This window comes from Alosa alosa, chromosome 20 (genome assembly GCF_017589495.1).
Source record: "Alosa alosa isolate M-15738 ecotype Scorff River chromosome 20, AALO_Geno_1.1, whole genome shotgun sequence".
NCBI lineage: Eukaryota > Metazoa > Chordata > Actinopteri > Clupeiformes > Clupeidae > Alosa > Alosa alosa.
In genome coordinates, this window is record NC_063208.1 from 14,921,148 (window position 1) to 14,944,492 (window position 23,345).

The 23,345-nt window shown below is 45.1% G+C and overlaps 2 protein-coding genes across 2 annotated transcripts in view; both read right to left on the bottom strand.

Moving 5' to 3' along the window:
- LOC125285679 (engulfment and cell motility protein 1-like) overlaps positions 1-13,309 on the bottom strand; it is a 34,615-nt gene extending 21,306 nt beyond the window's left edge. The window contains exon 1 of the mRNA XM_048230220.1: positions 13,133-13,309. The gene's annotated coding sequence lies outside the window, so the exon portion shown is untranslated. The remainder of the gene's footprint in view (positions 1-13,132) is intronic.
- Positions 13,310-16,718: 3,409 nt separating this feature from the next.
- rp9 (RP9 pre-mRNA splicing factor) lies at positions 16,719-23,144 on the bottom strand. Its single transcript, XM_048229149.1, has 6 exons — positions 22,869-23,144; positions 22,632-22,662; positions 22,316-22,445; positions 20,664-20,755; positions 20,117-20,178; positions 16,719-17,132 (listed from the first exon to the last, which is right to left on the bottom strand). Exons 1-6 carry the CDS (start codon positions 23,012-23,014, stop codon positions 16,871-16,873), a joined length of 723 nt encoding a protein of 240 aa, XP_048085106.1. The 5' UTR covers positions 23,015-23,144; the 3' UTR covers positions 16,719-16,870.
- Between the last annotated feature and the right edge of the window lie 201 nt (positions 23,145-23,345).

Below are 23,345 nucleotides of genomic sequence, written 5' to 3' on the forward strand. Positions count from 1 at the left end.
TCCACAATGCATCCGGGGGCCCCTTCGTTCCACAGTGGTTTTTGCGCTCACAGAATTCCAGCTCCACTCGACAGTGGAAAAGAGGGGATGACAGCAATCCTAAAAATTCCAGAATTCCTTACCACCACTACCCACCACCCCCACCTCCCTTTTCCCAGAGCCAAACCAGAGCCCCCCCCTCCCCTCCCCTTTGGTCCCCACAAGACTACAGTATGGCTTCTCTTGGCTTTGGGGCATTCTTCAGGGGGCTGGACTGCATAGCTGAGAGATTAAGCGATCCGAGGGTTGGGGTCCAGAGAGCTGTGGTCTGCTCCGGCCACTGATGCAGTTCCATATCAGGAATGTCTGATGCTGCTGCTCCTTTCAACATCACTACTAGGCTCCTCCAACCCTCCTCCGAAAAAAAGAAAAGAGAAAAACAGAAAAATATGGCAGAACTTACCACTGTATGTTTTGTGTGTGTGTGTGTGTGTGTGTGAGTGTGAGTGTGAGTGTGAGTGGGAGAGAGAGAGAGAGAGAGTGTGAGAGAGTGAGAGTGAGAGAGAGAGGGGGGAGGAAAGAGTGGGAGAGTCAGTGCGTGCTGTGAGTGTGAATGTGTGTTAATGAATGAGTAACCGAAAGTGAATTCTTGTGAATCTGTGTCTATATACCCATCTGTGTGTGTGTGCGTGTGTGTATGTGTGTGTGTGCACGTAACCCCCCTACCCCAGTGAGTGTACACACAGTCAGTGAGGTGGTGGTTAGGACAGATAGCTATGCAGAGGCCTGGTGAGTGCCAAGGCCTGTGTTTAACCAACGTCCCTCAGCGCCTCTAGGAGCATTTCAACCCTAATTACTCTAGCTATGCCATCACTGAACCCCCCTCACCCCTCTCTCACACGCACACACACGCATAGACACACACACACACACACCCAACCCCACCACCCCCCCCAACCCAAATAACAGGGTTTTCAAATCACACAGGACCATCATCAGCAGCAGCAGCAGCAAAGAAAGATGGGCTAGAATTCCACAGCTAACACTGCATAACTTGTGGCGAAATCATGAGGGGGAAGATCCAAATGGTGGCTAGCAGCAGCCCCTCCCCCTGCACAGTTTAAACTAGATCATGGGTCAACATCTCTAGTCAAGCTCTCACAACAGTGTAACATGTCCATGTCTGATTGTAAGAGAGTAGGCCGTTATTAACACAGGGTAGAATGGACTGACTTAGCTGCTTCCTTAGCTGAGGTACGAAATGGCACCTCTTGTTTTGGGTACTAGTCAGCACATAAACTATGAACTTAAGCCTGCAGGTTGGTTCGAAATCATTGAATGATCGATACTGAACAGAAGCATGGCTGCCGCTGGCCTGGCTGCTAGCCTGATGTGCTGCTTCCCCTACAGTGATTGACCCATGTTGACCCAAGTGTTCATGGGACCCAGAACTAAAACTTTGCTAATTCCGTGGTCTATGACACATAGATTTGCATTAACATGTAAGAAACGTGGTTGTCCACACAGTGTTTGTCCACATGTGAGGGTGTGTTTGATTGTTGTGTGCGCTGACACACATTACGAGCGTTTTGACTGCGTGTTATGAGAGCCATCGTGTAGGTGGCTTTCTCAGGGTTTGAGTGAAATCGTCTGCATCATCAGCATCGTATGTGCTCAGTCACAGGTCTCCATCCTTCATTTGGATTTATTCATAGACACAGAGTCTAAGCCCTATTCACTTTCAATTGCAGTCTTTTAATAATAAAGTTCTAAATATATGTTTACTTCATAAATGTTAATGTTTTCCCCCTAACAAATATGTTGAAGCTGAGAGAGAGAGAGAGCGAGAGAGAGAGAGAGAGAGAGAGAGAGAGAGAGAGAGAGAGAGAGAGAGAGAGAGAGAGAGAGAGAGAGAGAGAGAGAGAGAGAGAGAGGGAAATAAAATGTGAATGAGTGGGCTGTAGAGTGGAAGTAAGCAAAGGCTCACAGGGCAAGTGGCTGTTAGATAAATAAAAATGAAAGAAAGAAAGAAAGAAAGAAAGAAAACAGATACATAGCTGGCCAGCCATCAGTGGTCACTGATTCCCTGCCTCGGCTGTGCATTTACAAGAGCTGCTCTCTCCGCGCCCTCAGGAGCACTTCAGCTTTGAGTGGGCAGAGGTGGGCAGTAGGCTGGATAGATAAACACACACACACACACACACACACACACACACACACGCTCTTTCTAAAATACCTCGTTCTATAAAAAGGACAGCGTGACATGGATACTCTTATGAAACACGGCCCATCTCCCATTGAAAAAAAAAAAAAAAAAAAAAAAAAAAAAAAAACCCAACTGAAACCCACCAACATGCATTAGGTAATCTGAGGAGTTTCAGTGCATTGTTGAGCTGCACTAACTCCTCCGCACTTCATTGTTAAAACAAAGAAACGAGAGCATGTTGTCAAACAAGTACAATAAACTCTCCAAATCACATGTTTAACAGAGAGCAGCTCCAGATCGAAGGGCCTCACCAGCACACCAGTGCCCTGTGCTAGGGTTCAGGGTTCCGGTCATGTTCAGGAAAGAGGAAGGGAAACAAGCCATTTCCTAAAAAATCCCTAAATATAAACGTTCCGGCCCCCGTTGGTATTCCAGTCGAGGCGACACAAAAGAATTCGGGAGGAAAGACCAGAGGCACGTTGACGCATCGAGAAAGAGAGGGGGAAAAGTAGCCGCTTCTGCCACACACATATTGCAGACTCTACTGGAATCGTTATGAGGTAGCTGCGGGGCTTAAACTAATTACAAGTTAATTGCGACGACAGCACGGCTTACAGCGGCGTGAGCATTCAGAGCCACATGGGATCTTTTTTGGTGGCCACCGCAACTTGACACGAAACAATACCATTTCTCTGGGAAAAACGGGTGAAATGGTTTCACAGGCGTACAAAAACGTCTGTAAATCTTCTACAGATGTGTAGCGAGTATTCATGTTGCGCTCACTCGAGTCTCTATATGGGCTGTGCTTAAAGAGCCATTGAGCAGTTTCAGGATCCCAGTCAGTCAGTGAATGTGTGGGAACTGGTATGGAGCCGTGGGATTAGGGAAGCGCAACAGTGAAGCCAAAAGCTGTCGCTTCACTCATTTATGGAAAATACACATGCAGACACAACACACATACAGGATTTTAATTGAAGCTAATCCTCTTCTTCCCCCAAAGGAAGAGAAAACAAAAACATTGCCATAATTGCATGGCGTCACGTTCCATTACCCTGGCTCTGCTCAAGCAACACAACGATCACCCCCACACAGACACACACACACACACACACACACCACACACCGAAAACAAGTGTGTGAGAGTGCAAGGCAAGCTGAACGATTCTCCACTTCTCCTGAAGGCAAACACAGCATGGTTTCAAACTGAAAGATGATAACAGGAGAAAGCTGTTACGCTTGAGTCGCAACAGTCAATGAATCACACAGACACACACTGCCACACACACACACACACACACAGACTTACAGGTTTGAATGGTAGCTAGTCCACCTCATTCATTTGTCTATCTTTGCAGGAACATAGCTTTGGAGGGATACGGTCAGAGCAATAAGCAGGGTAGAGAAAGCAAAGGTCGTAGTGTTTCTATGTTCTAATGTTGATGTTTAAATCAGACACACACAGACAGGCAGACACACATACACACATATATAGTCACACACATGCACACATACAGTGAGTAATAAGCTGTAGTCCATACAGACTAAAAAAAGAAAAAACCTCATTAAGGTCCTTTACAAATGCAGCCATCACTGGCTCTTCACTGTCCACCCCCCCCCATTGCTGCTCCTAACAACCAAAGGGCAGCACAGTTTACAGAGCAACGTGGCAGGATATATTCATTTTGGACATCCACCAAATCTGTATCTCAGGCACTCACAGTATAGGCTTTCTAAAAAGGAAACACAGAAAACTCACAAGAAACTCCATCAAGAGTCACTTAACACAAACAAGGACGTAAAATTGTCTCCCCGACTTCAAACGAGGAGTTGTCTTGTCTCGCTCTGATAAGGACCAGGGCAGAACAGATTTGGAAAAAGAGAGTGAGGATAACGGTCACACTAACTGTCGAACATTGTTAGAGAGATTTACAAGAAGGGCCATTCTCTGTGTCTGAGTTGCAGCAAAAAAATAAAAAAAAAACTGTCTTGGGATCCCTGGTGGTTTTTTGCTACCCTAGATTGAAACCTGAAAAAGGGTCTGGAACATTCTGTGATTGATTTGCTGCTATTTATACATGTCCTATTTGAAGCAGAAAAAAATGCTACAAAATTCACAGACTGTGAATGCGAGTAAAAACTCTGTTTTTAAAAGAAACCATTTTCTTTCCATCTCATTCTATAAAATCTGCGATCTGTATTCCGTCCGCGACCTGGGAGGAAAAGCACAACAGTTTATCAGATGACCGACCATAAATTGTGTCATATTTCTACAGTAGCCTCAGAACCTCTCGTTCACTCTCCTCTCCACTCTCCCCCCCCTCTTAGCCACAGACAGTGGAAAACATTCTCGAGAGTGAAACGAAAATAAACATTCTCTGAGCCACGAGTCGGGCTTAACGACGGAAAGGTCCGGCAACAATACCACAGTTCAATCGCCACCTCAAAGCACATCTGAAGGCTTCTGCAAGACACATGGCTACGTTTTACGATAGAAGGAGCTCGCAATGGGGAAGCTCACAGAGGGAATCAATCAACACAGTACCGACTGTTCAAGAACCAGATCTGGGCCAGATCTGGCCCAAATCAGGGCCATATCAAAGCCAGAGTTGACCCACAGTCGGCTGTTATGTGGGATAGCTCTCCTGTCCAAGGACTTCTTCACACTGGAGTCAGCACATATGTCTTATTGCAATATTTCCAAGATAGCGATCGAACACTGTGAGCAATTATATGTTGAGTGAAATACTGGTTGATTGACATAGACATAATCAGAATGTAGTCTAGAATATAGCCTACAGCCTATAATCCTCAGGTAAGCTTTGAATTCTATTTATAAAAATGTTAATAAAAGAAAAATCCACCATGTCCACCTCTAAATGGACCACCGTGTCCTGCCCTTCAGACATCTACTGCACTCTGAGCTTAACCCACCACTTGGTCCCCATTTGATTAAAATCATCCAAGCGAGGTAATGAAGACTTAAGGCGTATTAGATGATCTGAGGTGTGAAATATTCTGTCTGGGGCCCGTGGTGCACAAAGCTCCAAGGTGTGACTGGCACAAGAACAGGGAACAATAGAAACACTGATTTATTTTTTCTCACTCTGGCTCTCACACAGTCACTCTCTCTCTCTCTCTCTCTCTCTCTCTCACTCACACACACACACACTTGCCCCCCTCGCTAGTGCCCAGCTGTGTCAGACACTTCACACCCCTCACCCTCCATCTTGGGTGAGTTCCAGCACCCTAGTTTTCTGTGGCCACTCTTCCCTTCACCCCTTCAACCCCCCCCCCCCTTCACAAGGTCCCAGGCTCGCCCCTACAGCAAAAGGCAGTTCTGGGTGTAAAGGGACAGCCCCTGCCTTCTGAGGTGGGTGTGAAAACTGGACAATGCCTGTCTTTGGGCATCCATCCAACCAGAGCCCGTGCCGGGAATAAACTGTGTGTGGTACAGAAAGGACGGTACAAAAAAAAGCAGAGAAAGCGATTAAGCGAGGACTCAGGAATAATAACAAGGACCTACCTATCTCAAGCATTCACTTGGCTCCCAAAGATCTTTTTCTATGCACTCTACATATACAACATGAAGGGGAAACGTGTAGTCAAGGTTTTGAATTGCCAGGGAGTCGGATAGAGTGCATGTATAGAAATAGACAAGAAAGGGGCAGCAAGAGGGAGAGAGGAAGTGAGTGTGTGTGTGTGCACATGTGAGTGTGTGTGTGTTTAGTTTAGAGAGAGAGAGAGAGAGAAAGAAAGAAAGAAAGAAAGAAAGAGAGGGAGAAAGAGATAGAGAGAATGTGTGTGTGCTCACGTGTGTGTGTGTTAGTGTCAAAGAGAGAGGGAGAGAGAAAGAGATTTTCAGCTCTCTGCCGCAGTCGAAACCCATTCATTGAGGTTAGCTCGGGGCTCTGACTCTGCCCTGTAGTAAAGCACAAAACCGCCCAGCGACGTATGCCCTACATTTGTGGCTGGGCCATTTAGATCGGGGGAGAGAGAGAGAGAGAGAGAGAGAGAGAGAGAGAGAGAGAGAGAGAGAGAGAGAGAGAGAGAGAGAGAGAGAGAGAGAGAGAGACACACACACACACACACACACACACACACACACTCACTCTATTTAAGGGACAAGGGCACAGGCATGGGCACATTATAAAAAAGCCTGAACCGCTTTGTGCTCTTTGATGGGTTAAATGTGGCGCCGTTTTGTGGGGCAGTGCCCAGGGTCGGGTGAGGGAGCGAGGGAGTGGCATGAGCTGCAGGAGGGCGGACCGTCCAGCCGAGACCAACGGAGCTCCGAGGCTGTTCTGCCGCGTTTCATACACAGAGGCGGATTATGTCATTAGACGGGTGATCAAATTAAAAGGCAGTTTCTCCGGAAGGTCAGTGTAAAACAGACGAGAGAGATTACACGCTTTAACTCAACATGACGTGAAATGACATTAAAAACCCACCACCACCATCACTACTAAATGCTTCCAGACTCTTTCTCTCTTTCACTGTCCGTCTTCCTTGAGATCAGCCCTTGCAGGAAGTTCTGCAGCTCTCGGTCGCCATGGGGACCACACCCAGCGGCATCCGCTCGATGAGGAAATGAGAGCGAGACAGAGGCGCTTGCTTGACAGCAGCAGGAAGTGCAGGGGGCTTCACCTGATGCGTGTTCACGCTGCACTTCCTGCATTCGGAGGACAGCGGTTTCTGTTTTCAACAACACAACCGAAGTCCTCACAAACACACACACACACACACACACACACACACACACACACACACAACTCTGCATTCCACCCCTGTGTGGTTTTATTGCTTTGGTCTTGGGCTGTGAAATGCGCTCAGACCAGTAGAGCAGCTCACAGATAACCCCTGCCAGGGGGAACACTCCGCTAAGCTGTCAGACAGAGCAGTTAGCTTTAACTGGAGCTGTAGTGACAAGGAGAGAGGCAGACACACACACACACACACACCCCTCCTCCTCCTCCTCCCCTTGCGCTGATGCTGAGCTTGGCCTTAGCTCATCCTGGCACACACGAAACAGTGTCACTGTTTGTTTGGAAACGTGGTGCTGGGAGGGCCAGACTGCGTGACGGGAGATGGCAGCAGGTGGCCTGAACCACGCACCGACAGCCGGACGGAGAGAGAGAGAGAGAGGGACAGAGAGAGCAAAGAGAGGTAAACAAAGACAAAGACACAAAGAGAGAAATGCCGGGAGGGTTAGAAAGGACAAGGACAGCAACCAACTCCTCAAACAGAAGGCAGTTTGACAAAATGAAAATAAACAAAAAAGCTATCCTGAAGCTTTTTATTTTTTACTTTAAAAAAAGTAAGGTGCATTCCAACTGGAGCAGTAGCCCCTGGTCAACCATGTCTGGAACTGAGCCACAGTGAGAGAATTCCAACAATAGCACCTTGAAAAAGAAAATTGAAAAAAAAGAAATAACACAAACTCTTCACAGCTGGCTGCACCAGACCTCCATTTATCTCTGGGTTTATGAGAGCCACAGACAAGAGACGAGCAGCCAGCTTCCACAGATGTTCGCCTATCCCTCCCACCAGCCAGACGTCCAGACCTCCAGCCCCACCTCATTCTGATCTCAGCATCGCGGTTCCGAGAACTCCGGAGCACTGAGGTTGAACGCAGGGGGAAAAGGGAAAGAACACATGCGTAGGTAGGTAGCCAGCAAAGACAAGGTGTTGCATTGTTGGTATGACATATTACAGAATTCCACACCAGCACCTTACCAACCTCGCACAACACCAACATATCCACCCCATGCCGCCCCCCCCCCCCACCTTACAGAAGAGGTAACGCTTGTCAAACAGGATCCCACCAGACCTGCCCTCATTTCTCCACAAACGAGAGGAGATTTGTCAGAGCAGCCAGCAGTGAACACCCGGCTCCCACACACGCACGCACGCACGCTCTCTCTCCTGGAGGCTGCTGAGGGCTGCTAGTACACTGTCCCAGCACACCTGGCACACTGCACCAAAACACACTCCTAGCCAAGACACTGATGAGTCCCAGCGTACTTGGAACAACACAGACACCGTTTCAATCCCCTCGGCTTCCCAAGCCCAGGTGAGGAAATGTCTGACAGGTACACATGGCAACTTTCACAGAGGCTTCCTCCATCAGCAGGGGATTACGGGTAAGGGAAAAAATAGACCTTAAACTGCACACTGCAGAGGACACAGATATGGTAATCCTGCTGGCTGGGTGAGATATGCGCAAGTGTGATATGACAACAAATGCATTAGGGGAACCATATAGGTCAGAGAGAGAGATCAAGCCTGTGTTATTACCTACTTACTAAGAGGGAAAAAACAAAAAACACACACACACACACACACACACACACACAAATTACTTAAATCCTTTCACCTTTGTGAAAGAAGGGCGAAACTGAACCGCACCCCCTCTGGTGTCGCTTTGAAACGCTACCCGATATCAAAGACTTTTTGAAAACATCTATAGCTCAAGGTATCATTTGTCCCACAGGAGGCAATATCCTGGGCTGAAGAACAGCCACGTCTTCCTCCTCCTCCTGGCTAGTCTATGCCTGCTGCTGTTGCTGCCGCTTGCTTTTTGCGGCCGACAAATTGATGAGTTTGAAACGTAATCTGCACTTTTTTACAGAGGGTGTCTAATGGTCCAGATGTTAAATCCCTCCCTGCATGCGTTTAAAAAGGAGGGGGAAAAAGTGATGAGAAAGTAAAAAGGTCTGTTAATCTGGATGCATTCAGAAAAAGGCGGGAGAGAAAAAGAGAGAGAGAGAGAGACACACACACAATCAGCATGGCAATGAGAATGAAGTGATGACGAGCAAGTCATGCCAAAGCCATCAGCCCCACACACACACGCGAACGCACGCACGCACGCAGGCAGGCACGCAGGCACGCAGTGAGATTCAGATTCAAGGTCAGTCAGCAATGACATCAACACAAACCAAACACACAGACAGACACATACATCTCTCTCGCCATCTTTCCTGCTCTGACATGGGATGGCTGATCCAACTGAGAGAGACTGCAGAGAGATAACATCTTTTAAAACAAGATTAAAAGCTCACACATATACACCCTACACACACACACACACACACAGCTATGCTCACAAACATAAACAATCAACACTCGGTAACACATCAAACCAGTTCAATTTAGAGTTTAAAGGCAAATTGTCACTCACTTTGTGGGCTGCGGGTTTTGTAACAAACACATAATGAAGCCCGCGCACCAGAGTGCACAAGTCAAAAAACAATAACACTGTGTTTAACACTGGGCGTCTCCTAGACCTACACTCTGGTCTGGGTCTTGCCAATTATGGGTTTAACAAAAGGAGCTCGGCCAGAAGACACGAACTGGTTGTTTCTAAATGACTACCTCCGTTTCATCAAACCTTCCAAGAAAGTAGGGAGAAACGAGAGAGAGGACGGGCTTAGAGGATGAGAAAAAAAAGAATGAGCTTGCGTCCAGTGCAAAGTAGAGTTTTTCTTCCAGTTCAACTCCCCACTCACCCATATGGGCTGTCCATTCTCATCAGGGGAGCCGTTTGATGGGTCCTGCTGGACCGTATCAGAGGGGGCAGGGTGGGGGTGGGAGAACGGGGGGGGGTCCACTCTGTCCCAGTCTCTGGCTGACTCATACTGTGTGTGTGTGTATGCAGCTAGGCTTCACAATACTGCCAGGAGCCAAGCGTGTGTGTGTGTGTGTGTGTGTGTGTGTGTGTGTGTGTGTTGGGAATAGGGGATAGGGAAGCTGACAGTAGGGAAGAGGCAGCCAGATCAGGCCAAATGCATGCGCATCTTCCCAAGACCCCATCCAACGGCTCGCCCCTAATGCAAGCCGCCTTCATCCGGGAGGATTTAGGAGCCATCCCTGATCCCGGGAAAGCCATCAGGATCATGGCTAGCTTTAAAACGCCCGTCCGTGCTTAAGAGTAAAACATCATAAAAGTGATCCTCGGCTCGGGCACGTGCCACTTTGCTCCTAATCCACCCTTAGTCAAGCGATCCCACTGTTATCTGACCGCTGCTGAGCCTAGCACTGATCTGGCATTACCAGGTGTCTGGTCAGGTGATAGCCAAATCCATTTCTGATCAGTAACGGAGTCAGTTATCTGAGCAGTGAATCATGACCCAATCTTAAGAAGCTTCTGCTAGATCAATCACAAAGTTAGACACCGTACTGACCAGTACTGACCAGATCTGCCCCATAATCTTCTGTTATCTGCCTTGTGAGAGGAGAAATGTTGATGGATGATGCTCTGTTGGCTGTAGCTTTTCACAGCTCATGGTCAAAGGAGCGACCAACCCTTGTAGGCAGCAGCCTGAACAGTAGCAGACATCCTAGAGAACTCTTCTGTATCCACACATAAACACACACAAGAACAAGCTGTACACAGCTGGACTGCACTCACACACACACACACACACACACACACACACACACACACACACATCTGTATCTGGAGAACCCTCAAGCACACAGCTGCGTCGGGGGGCCGACCACATGGACGACACGAGGCAAGTTCCCTGGTGATTTAAGCAGGACGTCCCACTGCTAAATCACACACCACTGGCCAGCAGCTCCTCCAACACCAGCAAGGCCCAGTGAGCTTCAGCAGTCCTCCCACATTAGAGGCTCCAAACCCTCAGGCATATTTTTAAACATCCCACGAGCAGTGGGCTGGCGAACACGCAGGTGCAGCCCGAAATTAGCTCTGAAGTGAGCAGGCTAGAAACGCACCTTAAAAACCTCTCTTGGAAGAGTCCGAGTGAATGAACGACAAACCAGAGAACTCATTCCCTTGCCAATAGACCTCTTAAAAAAAAAGACACATGATCTAGGGGCAAACTGAGGACAGAGGAACAGGTGAGGTGGTACAACCTGTAATAAATCAATAAGCCTTATTGATATTTTAAGCTTGTGTGGCTACAGTGCAGACAAAACAGTACTACATGGCATTTGTGGTTCTCAGAGACCCGTTCCGATTGCCATTTCACTTCAAGGAGTTGTTTCAAGACTTTCCAGCTTAAGATTTTTAACCAAGGTAACACTGAGGATGGCAAATACAAGCATTGAAACCCTCTCCTGGGGAGAAAGAAAAAATAATTTCACCTTGAGATACAGAAACAGAACTTTGCATTCACAAACTCATAGGGAAGTGACAGGGGTTATGAAACACTCCACAGGGATCACTCCTTGTCAGTGACACTCAGCCAAAAACAAGTTCAAGGGAGTATAAGCCCCCCATAAAAACCTGGCTCCAGGAGAGCTTCCATCTCTGCAGATCAAAACCTCTCTGTGATGAGCAGATAAAGAAGGAGCAAAGGAGGCATACATCAGTTGGGGTGGCAATTTACATAACCTCCACAAAATCCCAGGGAGAATAAAGTCAAATGCGGGAAAAGACGGAGCAGAGACGCACACCACAGCCAATGAGGGGAGAGAGAGAGAGATCACGGCAGGCGGAGAACAGCTCGTAAATTGGCAAGGTTGCACTCGGAGGCGAGGGGCTGAGAAACTGCCGGAGAAAACACACACAAGCACGTGTGATGAATTTGAATGAGCTGCTTCTGCTAATGTTGTTTATGCACACGCCAACTCTGTCAGGGAACTATGCTCGTCACTTCCCATATTTCTCAACGAAAACGGATCTTTAGTTACCTACTTTTGCGCTGCAATGCCACATTCATCAGAAGGACACACCAACATTCATTTGTTACGCGTCCAGGCAAGCTGGTCTCAGATTCTCCACTTGTTTAAATGTGTGTACTTATGAACATATGAAAACAGGTCAGCGACCTATATCAGACATGAATTGACGCACTTCCAGGCCATTTCTGGAGAACGCACTATTAACCAATAACAAACGCATTGCTCTTGTGGGCAACCCGACTGTTTACAGTGCGTGAACACCGACGAGCAGTCTACACACGCTTCCATGAGGTCATCATATCCGCCGGCTACATTGGTGAATAAACTGACAGAGGAACTTGGGGTCTGGATATAGGCCTACTGTTAGTGCCAATTTTTGTCTGAGGAGGAGTCTACGCCTAATGCTTGTCATGTGACAATGTCATTAGAAGTGACACATAACTGAGGCGTAGTCAGTAGACTTGAAGTAAATTCATGGCAGATGCCGAAAATAGAAATGTCTATTTGACACAGTCCAGTCAGTCTTCATCAGAACACAATGCCCACTCAACTAATTATATTACAGAGGACTTGGGTCATAAGGCAAATGCGTTATAATGTAGCCCCGGGCGTGCGTAAAACCACGTGCAGTAGGAAACGGGAGAAAACCATGTCTTGCCCTCCAGCTCAGCGCTGATAACTAAACTTTACACTTTAGTGAGACACAGCCCACGGGGGGTGAAATCTCATAATCAGAATTTTGCTCGTTCAAAAAGACAGAGGTGTAGTTCAGTGGCCTCGGAAAGCTCGATTTCCAAATTCAAAACAAACACACTGCAATCAAGCTCCAAAAACAAACAACGAGGAATCGTGCATTCAAAAAGACAACTTTTGATCCTATGGAAGTTTAAAGGCCCAAATAATATAAAATTTACGAAGAACATCTATTGTAAAATTGACGCTGATCAAAAAAGCGATTTGCTCCATGGGAAATAACGTTAAATGTACCGTGGATTTTCCGCTAAAGTTATGAATCACTGTGATTTCTCCATAGAACGACCAACCCCAATCGGAAGGATACACTGAAAGAGCAATTAAGACGTCTAAATCTAAGAAGTCAACCTAAATTAATCCGACAACAAGCTGTCGTGCTGACAGTTCCACCCGCTACTGTTGCAAAAGGTTTCGGGTCAAATGTTGAGTCTTCCCATTTCCCCCGTACCCTCATCTTCACCTCAAGGCGGAAACTACGATGTATTCAAACGACAAAGCATATGCGTGGGTTCATGCAAAGTGCGTGCACCGACGTTTACTAACCTGGCGAGGTAAGGCGACTTTTCCACCGCAATAAAGTGCTGATGTTCTGACTTTGTAGCAGTCGTTCTCTCTCGGTAGCTCATTTACTCGCTCTCCTCCGCGTTAGTGCTGATGTTTCTACTTCCTCTTTCCTCCTTCGTCTGCTGGTTGGCTCTTCTCCCCCTGCCAGCGATGTGAGGGACATTGACCAATTACGACACAACAAAAATCCTGACAATTGAATAGATAAGTATCCCCTCCTGCACTTTCATTCACTGATAAAAAGCTTTAAAAATACATATTTTTAAAGAGAGCGTAACCGACTTAGACGGATAAGTGTTAATGAAACCTCATTCTTAGATGTAGTTCATGTTGCGACAGCTAAAATGCAATATTTATTTCAGTGGGTGGGGAATTACCTGAACAATGACTTTTAATTATATGTAGGCTACTGTTTAGAATAGGCTATGAACTGGCTAAATGCTTTTTAATATTGCCTTCTTTTAAAACAACAGTTACACGGATCAAGATAAACAGTGGTATTTAGTTTAATAAAGTCTGTTTTTTCATTATTATTATTATTATTATTATTATCATTATATTTCATCATTTATCAATAGGCCTATAGAACAAGAAAAGAACGAATGATAACATCACCCTGGACATGTTCCATACGTGTTTTAGTCAAGCATGTGACATTACCTGCCTATGATATCCTTTGTAACAAAAGCCCTGTGTCTGTTTCTCCTAACATTTTTGCTATCATATCATACCGTGCACATAATCATGTAGAAATGCAACTACATGTCAATGTCAAATATATATTCATATTTAGCTGAGGGGCTGGTCCGAGGGAAAAGTTTAATCTCCATTGAAAGCCCTTGAAGAATCTCTTCAATTTACTTAAGCGTTACCATGTGGCTCAAAAGATTATATAATCCTTAAGCAGTTTTGAAGCTTATTTCTGAATGTTACATAAAAATGTCATCTTTGCAGGACTGTTGTACTCACACCCCTGGGAATAAGACATTGTGATAAACTAACCATACAGATGGATGTAGCATTCTTATCCACACTGCAAGTCCTCCTTCCATCAACATCCAGAATAAGAATCATCTGCTTGAACTGAATCACCGGCCTGCAGCTGTCTCCTCTTGGTGTCTCCAACACACACACTTGCCATGCTTGCATTCGGACTTTAAGCTGAACTGCAGTTCAAACACCTCCATGCCATATTAAGCCTGGGGATGAGGTCTTCTATAAAGCTCTTCTATAAAGTTGCCCTTCTGACGGTCAAGAATGACTACACAAAGCATATACCTTAGGGAGTGCTTGGTCAGTTAAAACACTGAAGAAAGTGTTTTTTATTATTATTCTAAACTCTTTCAAAACTTAACTCTTTTAATACTTTAATATTTATTTAAAACAACTTTTACACATCATACATTATATGACATAAGGAATAACAGAAGTGTTGAAGCATAATATTATTTTAAAAACTGTTGTAATGCTTAATTCTTTTTAAGCCACAAGATGTGATGAATTACAAAACAGCGAAACATCCTGAAACACTTTAAGATTTCAGATGCCTGCCGGGGAAGAATTCACCATGAAAGTATCTTCAAATAAATAAATAACACAATGTATAAGTTAGCATTTTCTTGGGGGCCTGCTACAGTTAAGCTCCCTGTGAGACCCTCCCTGGGAGAGGTGCATCTGTGAGGCTGATGCCTCTGGCCAGATAAAAGACAACATGAAACACACACACACACACACAGAGAGAGAGAGAGAGAGAGTGAGAGAGACACACACACACACGGTTTCAATAGTGCTGATTTATTTCATGCCCTGAGCAGGGGCGCCACGGAAACGGAGAGTTGCCATGGAAAGCAGGATAAGCAGCCGGGAGGGAGAGGTGATCAGACGGACCCCGCTGTTACTAAGGAGACTGCGTTATCTCCTCCGCGTCTCCGCAGGCAGAGTACCGCTTGTGAGTGTGTCTATGTGTTTTTTTTTCCTCTTCAGAAAACCAACAAGCACACAATCCCCAAACCCACATTTATATAAAAATGTATGGGTGTGTCGCTTCTTGAAGGACAGTTTTGGGCTTATAATAGCAGACTAGGAGGGTTGGTGTGGCCAAGGCGCTGGCCCTAGACGCTGCTTCTTCAGTGAAGGGCCAGGCCCCAAGCGGCTCTCTTATTAGAGAGGAGCGGAGCTGGGAGGGAGTGTTTGATGTGGTGCAGGGCCACGCTACAGAATGCCACACGTATTCCCCAGGACCCTCAGAGGGATTCCTGGTTCTTAAGAGAGGAATTAAGAGCTTAAAGGAGGAAGGAGCCGGCTCTTCCTCCTCGCCATATGTGCTAATGCATGTCACCTCCCCATAGTTGTAATTGGGTGAAGAGAAAGTGAGACATTGAATGTGTGAGTGTTTGTGTGGAGCCAGGGTATCGGTTGTGGACATGTGTCTTTGTTTGTTTATTCATCACTGTGTTCCTGGGTTGTGTGTTAGTTTTAGCTCATTGAAGGACTACATTGTTAGGGGATTTGTGTGTGTGTGTAGAGGGTTTAACATGTTTGTGTGTGTGTTTGTGTATGTGTGTGTGTGTGTGTGTGTGTGTGTGTGTGTGAGAGAGTGGGTGTGTTTCAGGACACAAACAGAGCAGGGATTGTTGCATCAACAGATGCAGGAGATAATGCCCACAGAGGCACCATTATCTAGGAGCCTGAGCAGATGAGCAATCACACCTCAGTTTAAATCATGTTGGCCAAGTTTTAAAAATAGCAGCCTACCTGGTTATTTATCACACTGGACACTCCTGACCTACAAATCCATTACCCTGCAGATATAGAACAGTGTGCTCATACAATAGGGTGAAATGATAATTAGTTTCAGAGCACACCAAATCTCAGCGAAACCATACAAAAAAACAAAACAAAAAAAACAATAAAAAGTGAAATAAATAAATATATATGTACAGCTCTGATACTGTTCATTAGCGGTCATGGAGAACAACACCGGGAAAGCTGCTGCAAGCTCTGTGAGGTCAACCACAAACTAAAACACACAAGGGTGGCATTTCAAATTTATTTGATTCATTCACTCAATCAGCCTGCTTCATCATGGTAATCAGTGGCCTTTCACATAACCAATCTTACGTGGGGAAAAAAAAACAGCAAAAGGATAAACGCAGGACATGCAAAGAAATATGGAGAATACAAGAAACATACTGCAGTACAGTAATTCAATGCATTACATCATCCATCATAGTCTTCTCTGATAGAAAAATACACGTGTCCTGCACCTGATATGCATCTCAGACACCATCTTTTCCCACTCCTTCGTCACCAACGTCCGTTCAGCTGGGGTCACACCATGCAGTTTTATTGCCATACAGCACGGCCACTTGTGCGTGCTGTGTCCAGTGCAGATGCCTAACAAGCTAAACACCACCCATGCTGGAGAAAGCAGAGGCAAGTCCATGCATTATTCAACAGCTCCTGAGGGGGAGGGGGGGGGGGGCTGGCCCAAGGGGCTTAGGGTGGCAGGGTGGTGGTGGTTGGGGGGAGTGGGGTTGGGGGTGGAGGAGTGCAGCTGCCCCCCCACTCATCCCATCCACAACAATACTTGCATCTCCTCTCCGCCCACCCACCATCTATTCTCCATCTTCACTGATCCTCCATCCATCTCTCTCTCTCTCTCTCTCTCTACCCACCCCAGGGCCTCATTCAGATTCAGCCCCCTTACACAGTCAGTCAGTCTGACTCAGAGCCCTTGCTCCTCGTCCTCGACTTGTGCCTGTGTGCGCTCCTCCTCTTCTTCTTCTTCTTCTCTTTGGCCTTCTTCTTTTCTCTCTTCTTCTTCTTCTCCTTGGATCTCTTCTTCTTGTGTTTGTGACCGTGGCCGGAGGAAGAGGAGGAGGACGAGGATGAGGAGGAGGAGGAGGAGGAGGAGCTGGAGTCGTCGTCGTCGTCGTCAGACGTAGTGTCCTGTAACAGCTGCTGGAGCTGCTGGATGCTGCAGGGAGGAGAGACCAAGATCAATAATTTGTGTGTGTGTGTGCACACTGTTAACTGACAGTGACAGTGGTATGTTGATCTTAATTACTGGTACATCGCAAACTAGGTGTTGGATGTAGGATGTCGACACTGTATGTGTGTGTGAGTTGGCTATGTGTGACCATGATAAACAAGTGTACTTTCACACAGGAAGATGATAAACTTTTCAACCCATGAGTGAATTGGAGAATCACTTAAGAAGCTTTGAACAGCCAGAAAGAAATCCCTTGATCTCCATAGTTGAGATCAAACATTTCCAAAAAACAAAAACAAAAAAAGCCCCAAAAATGAATGAATGTGCTCATTCGAAAGACATGAAACACTGCTTCACTGAATAATAGATCTCCCCTCCTCCTGAAAATAAGAGAGATGTATAAACAGTTTTAATGAACACTGACAATTCACTGGCCCATTACCTCTCATTAAGCAACCACTTCACTAGCCTTGTTTGATCCTAAATGTGCACCGCACAAGACTAAAAAAGTAAATAAGTAAGTAAAACAAAATAAAATAAAATAAGACACCCAGCAGAGAACTCCACCAACTAACTTCAAAAGTCATCCTCGAGTGCTCCAAAACCTCAATAAAGTATTTATCAGTGTAGAGGCATTCTTTTGTGGGAGCTCCGTTTGTCTGTTAGCGCCCCTGCGCAACAGTGGCCTGAGAGTAACTCTTAACCAGTCGTCGTTTCATCCGTTTGAAAAAGTAAAATAAATAAAGGAAAAATCAACTCTGAAAACTTCTGGACCACGGTACACCTGCAAGTCTCATTAATCTTTCCCCCCCATTTGGTAAAATAGCCTTCTTGCTTTCCACTGGGCCAAGTCCTAAAAATGTCAGTTTCGCTCTGAAGACGCATCACTTCGGCAGTGTTTGCATCGCTGTTTATTTTCAAATGCTTCTGCAATGCAACAACATGCCCGCACAGGGACAATGGAGACAAATTGACTAAATATATCAGGTGCAGAGATCCATGTAACTTCATTACACCTCTACTGTATTTCACTTACAGATCTCCCTGAAGCAACTATAATAATTCCATAAAAACACTGCATTAAATTGTCTTGATGTTCCCCAAGTGTAAGTATAAGTATATATACACTCTTTTGATCCCATGAGGGAAATTTGGTCTCTGCATTTATCCCAATCTGTGAATTAGTGAAACACACTCAGCACACAGTGAACACACAGTGAGGTGAAGCACACACTAATCCTGACACAGTGAGCTGCCTGCTACAACAGCGGCACTCGGGGACCAGTGAGGGGTTAGGTGCATTGCTCAAGGGCACTTCAGCCACTTCCTACTGGTCGGGGTTCGAACCGGCAACCCTCCGGTTACAAGTCCGAAGTGCTAACCAGTAGGCCACGGCTGCCCCCCGTATGGACCATGCATTAACATGCATTTCTGAAACCGCACTCCTCTGGCTTTGTACACAGTGCAGTCTGAAAAGTTGAGCTACTTCAGTTGAATGGTATCTTGATATCATTGATAACACTACATCTGAATAAGACAAAGGAGGGAAAATTTCAGCACAGCACTCCTTCACATCTTGCCTGCGTCGACACAAGGCAATTAATCTGCGGCAGTATTTTTGGAAGACCTTCATTTGAAATCAACTCTGACAATTAAGAACCAGAGGAAACAATTAAAACCTCTTCAGTTCATCAATTATTTGTTCCCCGTTCCCCCTGGTCTAACCCTCGCCTGCGCTGGATAATTAAAGTGCACCACTTCATGCCTCACTTCACTTGGTGGACTTTACACTCTTCAGATGTCGAGTCAGCTCCAAAATATGGCATCTTCTGAGTTTTTAAAAAAAGAAAAATGCAGGGTATTCCACTGCATGAATATGTATGTTTTTACTCTGCAGCTCATTCTAGCTTGTCCAGGCGTGCCTCCCATACCTCTGGATCAGAGACTTGCAGAGACTACAGAGAAGGTGTAGCACACAGCCACATATCCAGGCAACACATTCCACAAACTGACAGCAGAAAAGAGAAAGGTATTTCTTTCAGTTAAACAGTTGCATTCAAAATGACTTACTCTACAGTTATTCATTTTGTCAGTATGTGTACACGCTAGGTACTGCACCCATGGTACTGCTGTTCCACCAGCTGAGTGACAATAACACTAAAAAGAGCGCATGAGCAAATCACTGCAAGTTATTACTTACTGGGGATTTTGGTAATTACACTGCATGCATTTATACCGTAAACCACCATTTTACTTCAGAGCTCATGTTACATTGGTTCTTGTGATTAGCATAGTTTCCGATTAGCTGCTACACTTTATGAGTTGTTCGCCGAGTCGGCGCTGCAGGTTTGCAGCTTCCAGTTGGTGTGATTCCATCTCACTAATAGGACATCCATTAAATCCCAAACCTATTACACCAAGCCACACGTCAAGCTTAATAAAATTTCTATAACCCACAGGCCTGTTCTTAAAGTAATGTGGTTTAAGTCATTTTTCTCCAGCTTTTTTTCCTTAACGCAGACAGTGGTGCATCTTCCAAGTTGATATACTCTTCTCAGAAAACAGAGAGTAGCTTTTGTTTTACTGTCGGATTGCAATGCATTCGTCTCCACAATGAGTTGTGGAGACGAAGTTGAATGAAAGAGGATGACGTGTTTGTACTGCTGTTTTCAGCACAGGCTGAGACCTGCCAGGCTGCTGAAGCTACAGCTGCGGGGTTGGGTCAACAAAGAACGACTCCATGCCAAATGAGAAAAAGTAAAGAATGTGTTGCTATTGCTCAGCTATTTGAGCTTCTTATCTTAAATGTTTTTTTTTTCTTTGTTCAAGGCCCTTCCCAAGAAATCATGTCAGATAACCGACAAGTGGAGATGTTAACTCAGCCCCCTCATTTCGTTAGTACAGGCACGTTTCTTGCGTGTGCGTGCCACACACCACATCTTTGAGGTCAGTCATGGCAGAAAACTCACCGCATTTCCTTCTCATTGCGCTTGTTCTCCCTGATCAGGTCATACATGGGGTCCTCGTGGGCCTACACACACACACACACACACAGCTACGTCAGTGCAGAGGAAGTCGGCGACACCTCATCCATTAACGGATTACAAGACATCATCAAGCGCCAATCACTCAAATTACATCAGCATTTCAGGGCACTTATCCGCACAATGTCATTACAGTGATAAAAGCTTACAGTCATTAAAACTTGTGGCCATTGGAACTTGAATAATGACCTTGACCCTAATACCAAGAGTGATATTGTATATTAATCTTTGTAAAAAATGATTTTAGAATAAAAAATACAAATAAAACATATATAGCACCACACCAGTTGAGCTACAAGAACAACTACGTACACAAGGTATGACCCATCAAACGGACATGACTAACAGAGGTAATGTGTAACTGGAGCATCTGCAGGCCTTCTCTGTAGAGACTATGTAACTTCCAAATCTGGGCTTTCGACAGGCTTTGCACAATGTGACACATTTAGAGAGCTCTGACAAGGACACGCACCACCCTGAACTGCTCCAGTTTCTGGTTTCCCTTGATGAAGAATGGACACTCTCGGTCTCCAGTCCTGTGTCCATAGCGTTTGCATCTCCAACCTGCATGAGCCACACACAAACAAACACAGTGAATCTCCATGGAAAAGTCCATAAATGGCAATCAGGTAATGACAAAATGAAACCTAATGGTTGGACATATCTCTCAGGAAAGATTATTTGAAAATAAACTACTTGGCCTCCTCCCTAGTCCATCCCTATTTTCCTCAATTTTCTCTTTCCTTCAATGTCCAAAACAAGCAATTTGGGAAGATGTCAGGAAATGCCTGATTATCTTATTCTAAGTTATAAAAAAAACAACACATTCAGCCGTTTTTGCTTCACCGTCAGACTCTATAATTCAGAAGACCATGGCGCAGCATTTTCAGCCAACACACCCAGAACTGAACAGCAGTGCATCTGCAAAGAGCACACAGTCAAAAATGTGGTGAACCCCATGTTTGTCAATGAGGATGGTGTGTTGACAGACCCTTGATTGTCCGTTACATCACACTTATTGAAAAACATTGACTAGGCTTACATTATTTTTTTACCCACCACCACCGCCATCAGCCTCAACCCTCCCTTCAATAATCTGGATTCATTCTGCTCTTGACAATGCATGCCTGCGCATTCCTAGGAGGAACAACCACACACTTGTGGAACATGTTTGAATGCTCCCGTGCCCAGCACAACTGAAAATAGTGTGGGACCAGAAGCTACGTGGAACAAACAATGGATGGCATTGTTCTCAGTGGAGCATACGAGTATGGGACTTACTGTATCTGTATACTAACTACCCCACACTCATTACAGATAGACTTGAATGGCTGACATGTCCGTCTCTGTTCATTTTTAGCATGCACACAAGTGACACCTTCTGGACTGATTAAGGTATTGACGCATTCATTCTCACAAAGTCTAAGCATGTACAGTATTTCCTGTTACTACTGTTATGAGCTGGATAAAATGGACCATGAAACTGATTGATTAGTATAACACTGATTTGAATACTCAAAAATACTCAATGGGGAAATTAGACACTGGTCAGGAATAGTTCTATAAAATCCTTGGTCACAGAAAGGAAATTGACACCTAAAGCAGGGTTTCTGCACATTTCCACAAATTGAACTTAAGACCATTTTAAGACTATAATTAATGACATTTTAGACTCATTTCATGCCCATACTAGCATAAAATATGAAGGAAAATCAGAGTCTCAAATGTTAGACGCTGTAAAGCTACAATCCTTAATTACAATTCAAAGCCACTTTTCAGTAGCTTTCTGTCCAGAGTGTGCAATTACATAAAACTCCTGAATCTATAAATGGGAAACAATGTGGTTTGGACAGCATAGACTATTCCAGCTTACCAATTAACCAGCTCATAAGGAAGGAGTGTATTAGTCTAGTAATAAGATCAAATGTCAGCAACCTTTTGCCGGGGTGGAGGCATTCCCCTCAGTCACATGTGAAATTAACATGGACTTCTGGTGCTGTTGGCAGTACTGAGTATAATGTTATGCTTCATGTATGTTTGCTGTATTGTCAGTGTCATATGTATTGATTGTATTGGTTATTGAATCCCTTTTTACAAGTTTAATCAACAGTCAGTGCCACTTACACTGCATGACTTTCACTTCCTTCCCCAGGGGCATCCATAAGCCTTTGGTGGGAGCACTGGCCAGGAAGTCCCGTGCCTGCTCGTTGCCTGGGTCATTCGGGATGCAGTCCTCTGGTCGATCGTCATATTCCTGCAAAAGCCGGGCTTCTGTGTATTACTGAATACCCCACACTCCCAGACAGAGCTATCGCATTAGACTCTTCTGCAGTGATACCAGGGGAAGCCATGGTACTGACTTTAACCGTGCGAGACAGACACACCACACAGGCTGCAGCACACAACTTTAGCTAGCCTATCTTGTTTGAGCTCAACGAACCTTTATAAGTCCAGGGGGTGGGTTTTCATAGCTGAAAGAGGGGAAAGCAACAGATTAACGTTAGCTTATTAACAGACAAGACATAATGTTAGGCCTAGTCTTCAAGTGAAACTAGACTAGCTAGACACAGCCAAAAGACGAATGTGTGTTCATAAATGTTTTCACGATGGCAAGAGTGCGAAGAAAACCATAAATAATGCATTGCAAGATGTTTTCATATCAATAAACACAACTTACAAAGTCTCCACATGCTTGATTTTCTGCACTTCGAGATTAAGTTTTTTGTCATGTTTTCGGATCTTCTCCTCCTCGTGTTTTGATTCCTTGTGTCTTTTATGTTCTCTCCTATCTTCCTTCTCTCGAGATCGCTTCCTATCTGACATTATAGCTAAATGTATTTATATGTCGAGGCCTATTAAATACACAACTTCAAATAACGGTGGTTAATATCATATTGCTCTAATGTCCAAGCTAGCAAACAACGAAATACAATGCTAGCAACAACCCATCGCTTCCGGGTAAAATGTTATTTCAAAATTAAAGTCACTGCGTAAACACAGTCAATGGGTAGAACCAGAGCCCGTCTTCCTATTAGACATTCTCTGGTAGAACTTCATCCTATATATCTGCAGACGCTATGGATTTTGTTCCTATTTACAGAGAATGTCGTAGACGGGCTCTGCTATTTAACAGTTTGTTTAACTTTTAAGTAGA

Bases quoted from the DNA above. Each gene is read 5' to 3' on its own strand.
- rp9 (XM_048229149.1), bottom strand. From the start codon at position 23,014: ATGTCAGATAGGAAGCGATCTCGAGAGAAGGAAGATAGGAGAGAACAT. The intron at 22,446-22,631 runs GTTCGTTGAGCT...CGGCTTTTGCAG, and splicing joins CACCCCCTGGACTTATAAAG to GAATATGACGATCGACCAGA. The intron at 17,133-20,116 runs GTGAGTTTTCTG...TCCTCCCTGCAG, and splicing joins CGCAATGAGAAGGAAATGCG to CATCCAGCAGCTCCAGCAGC.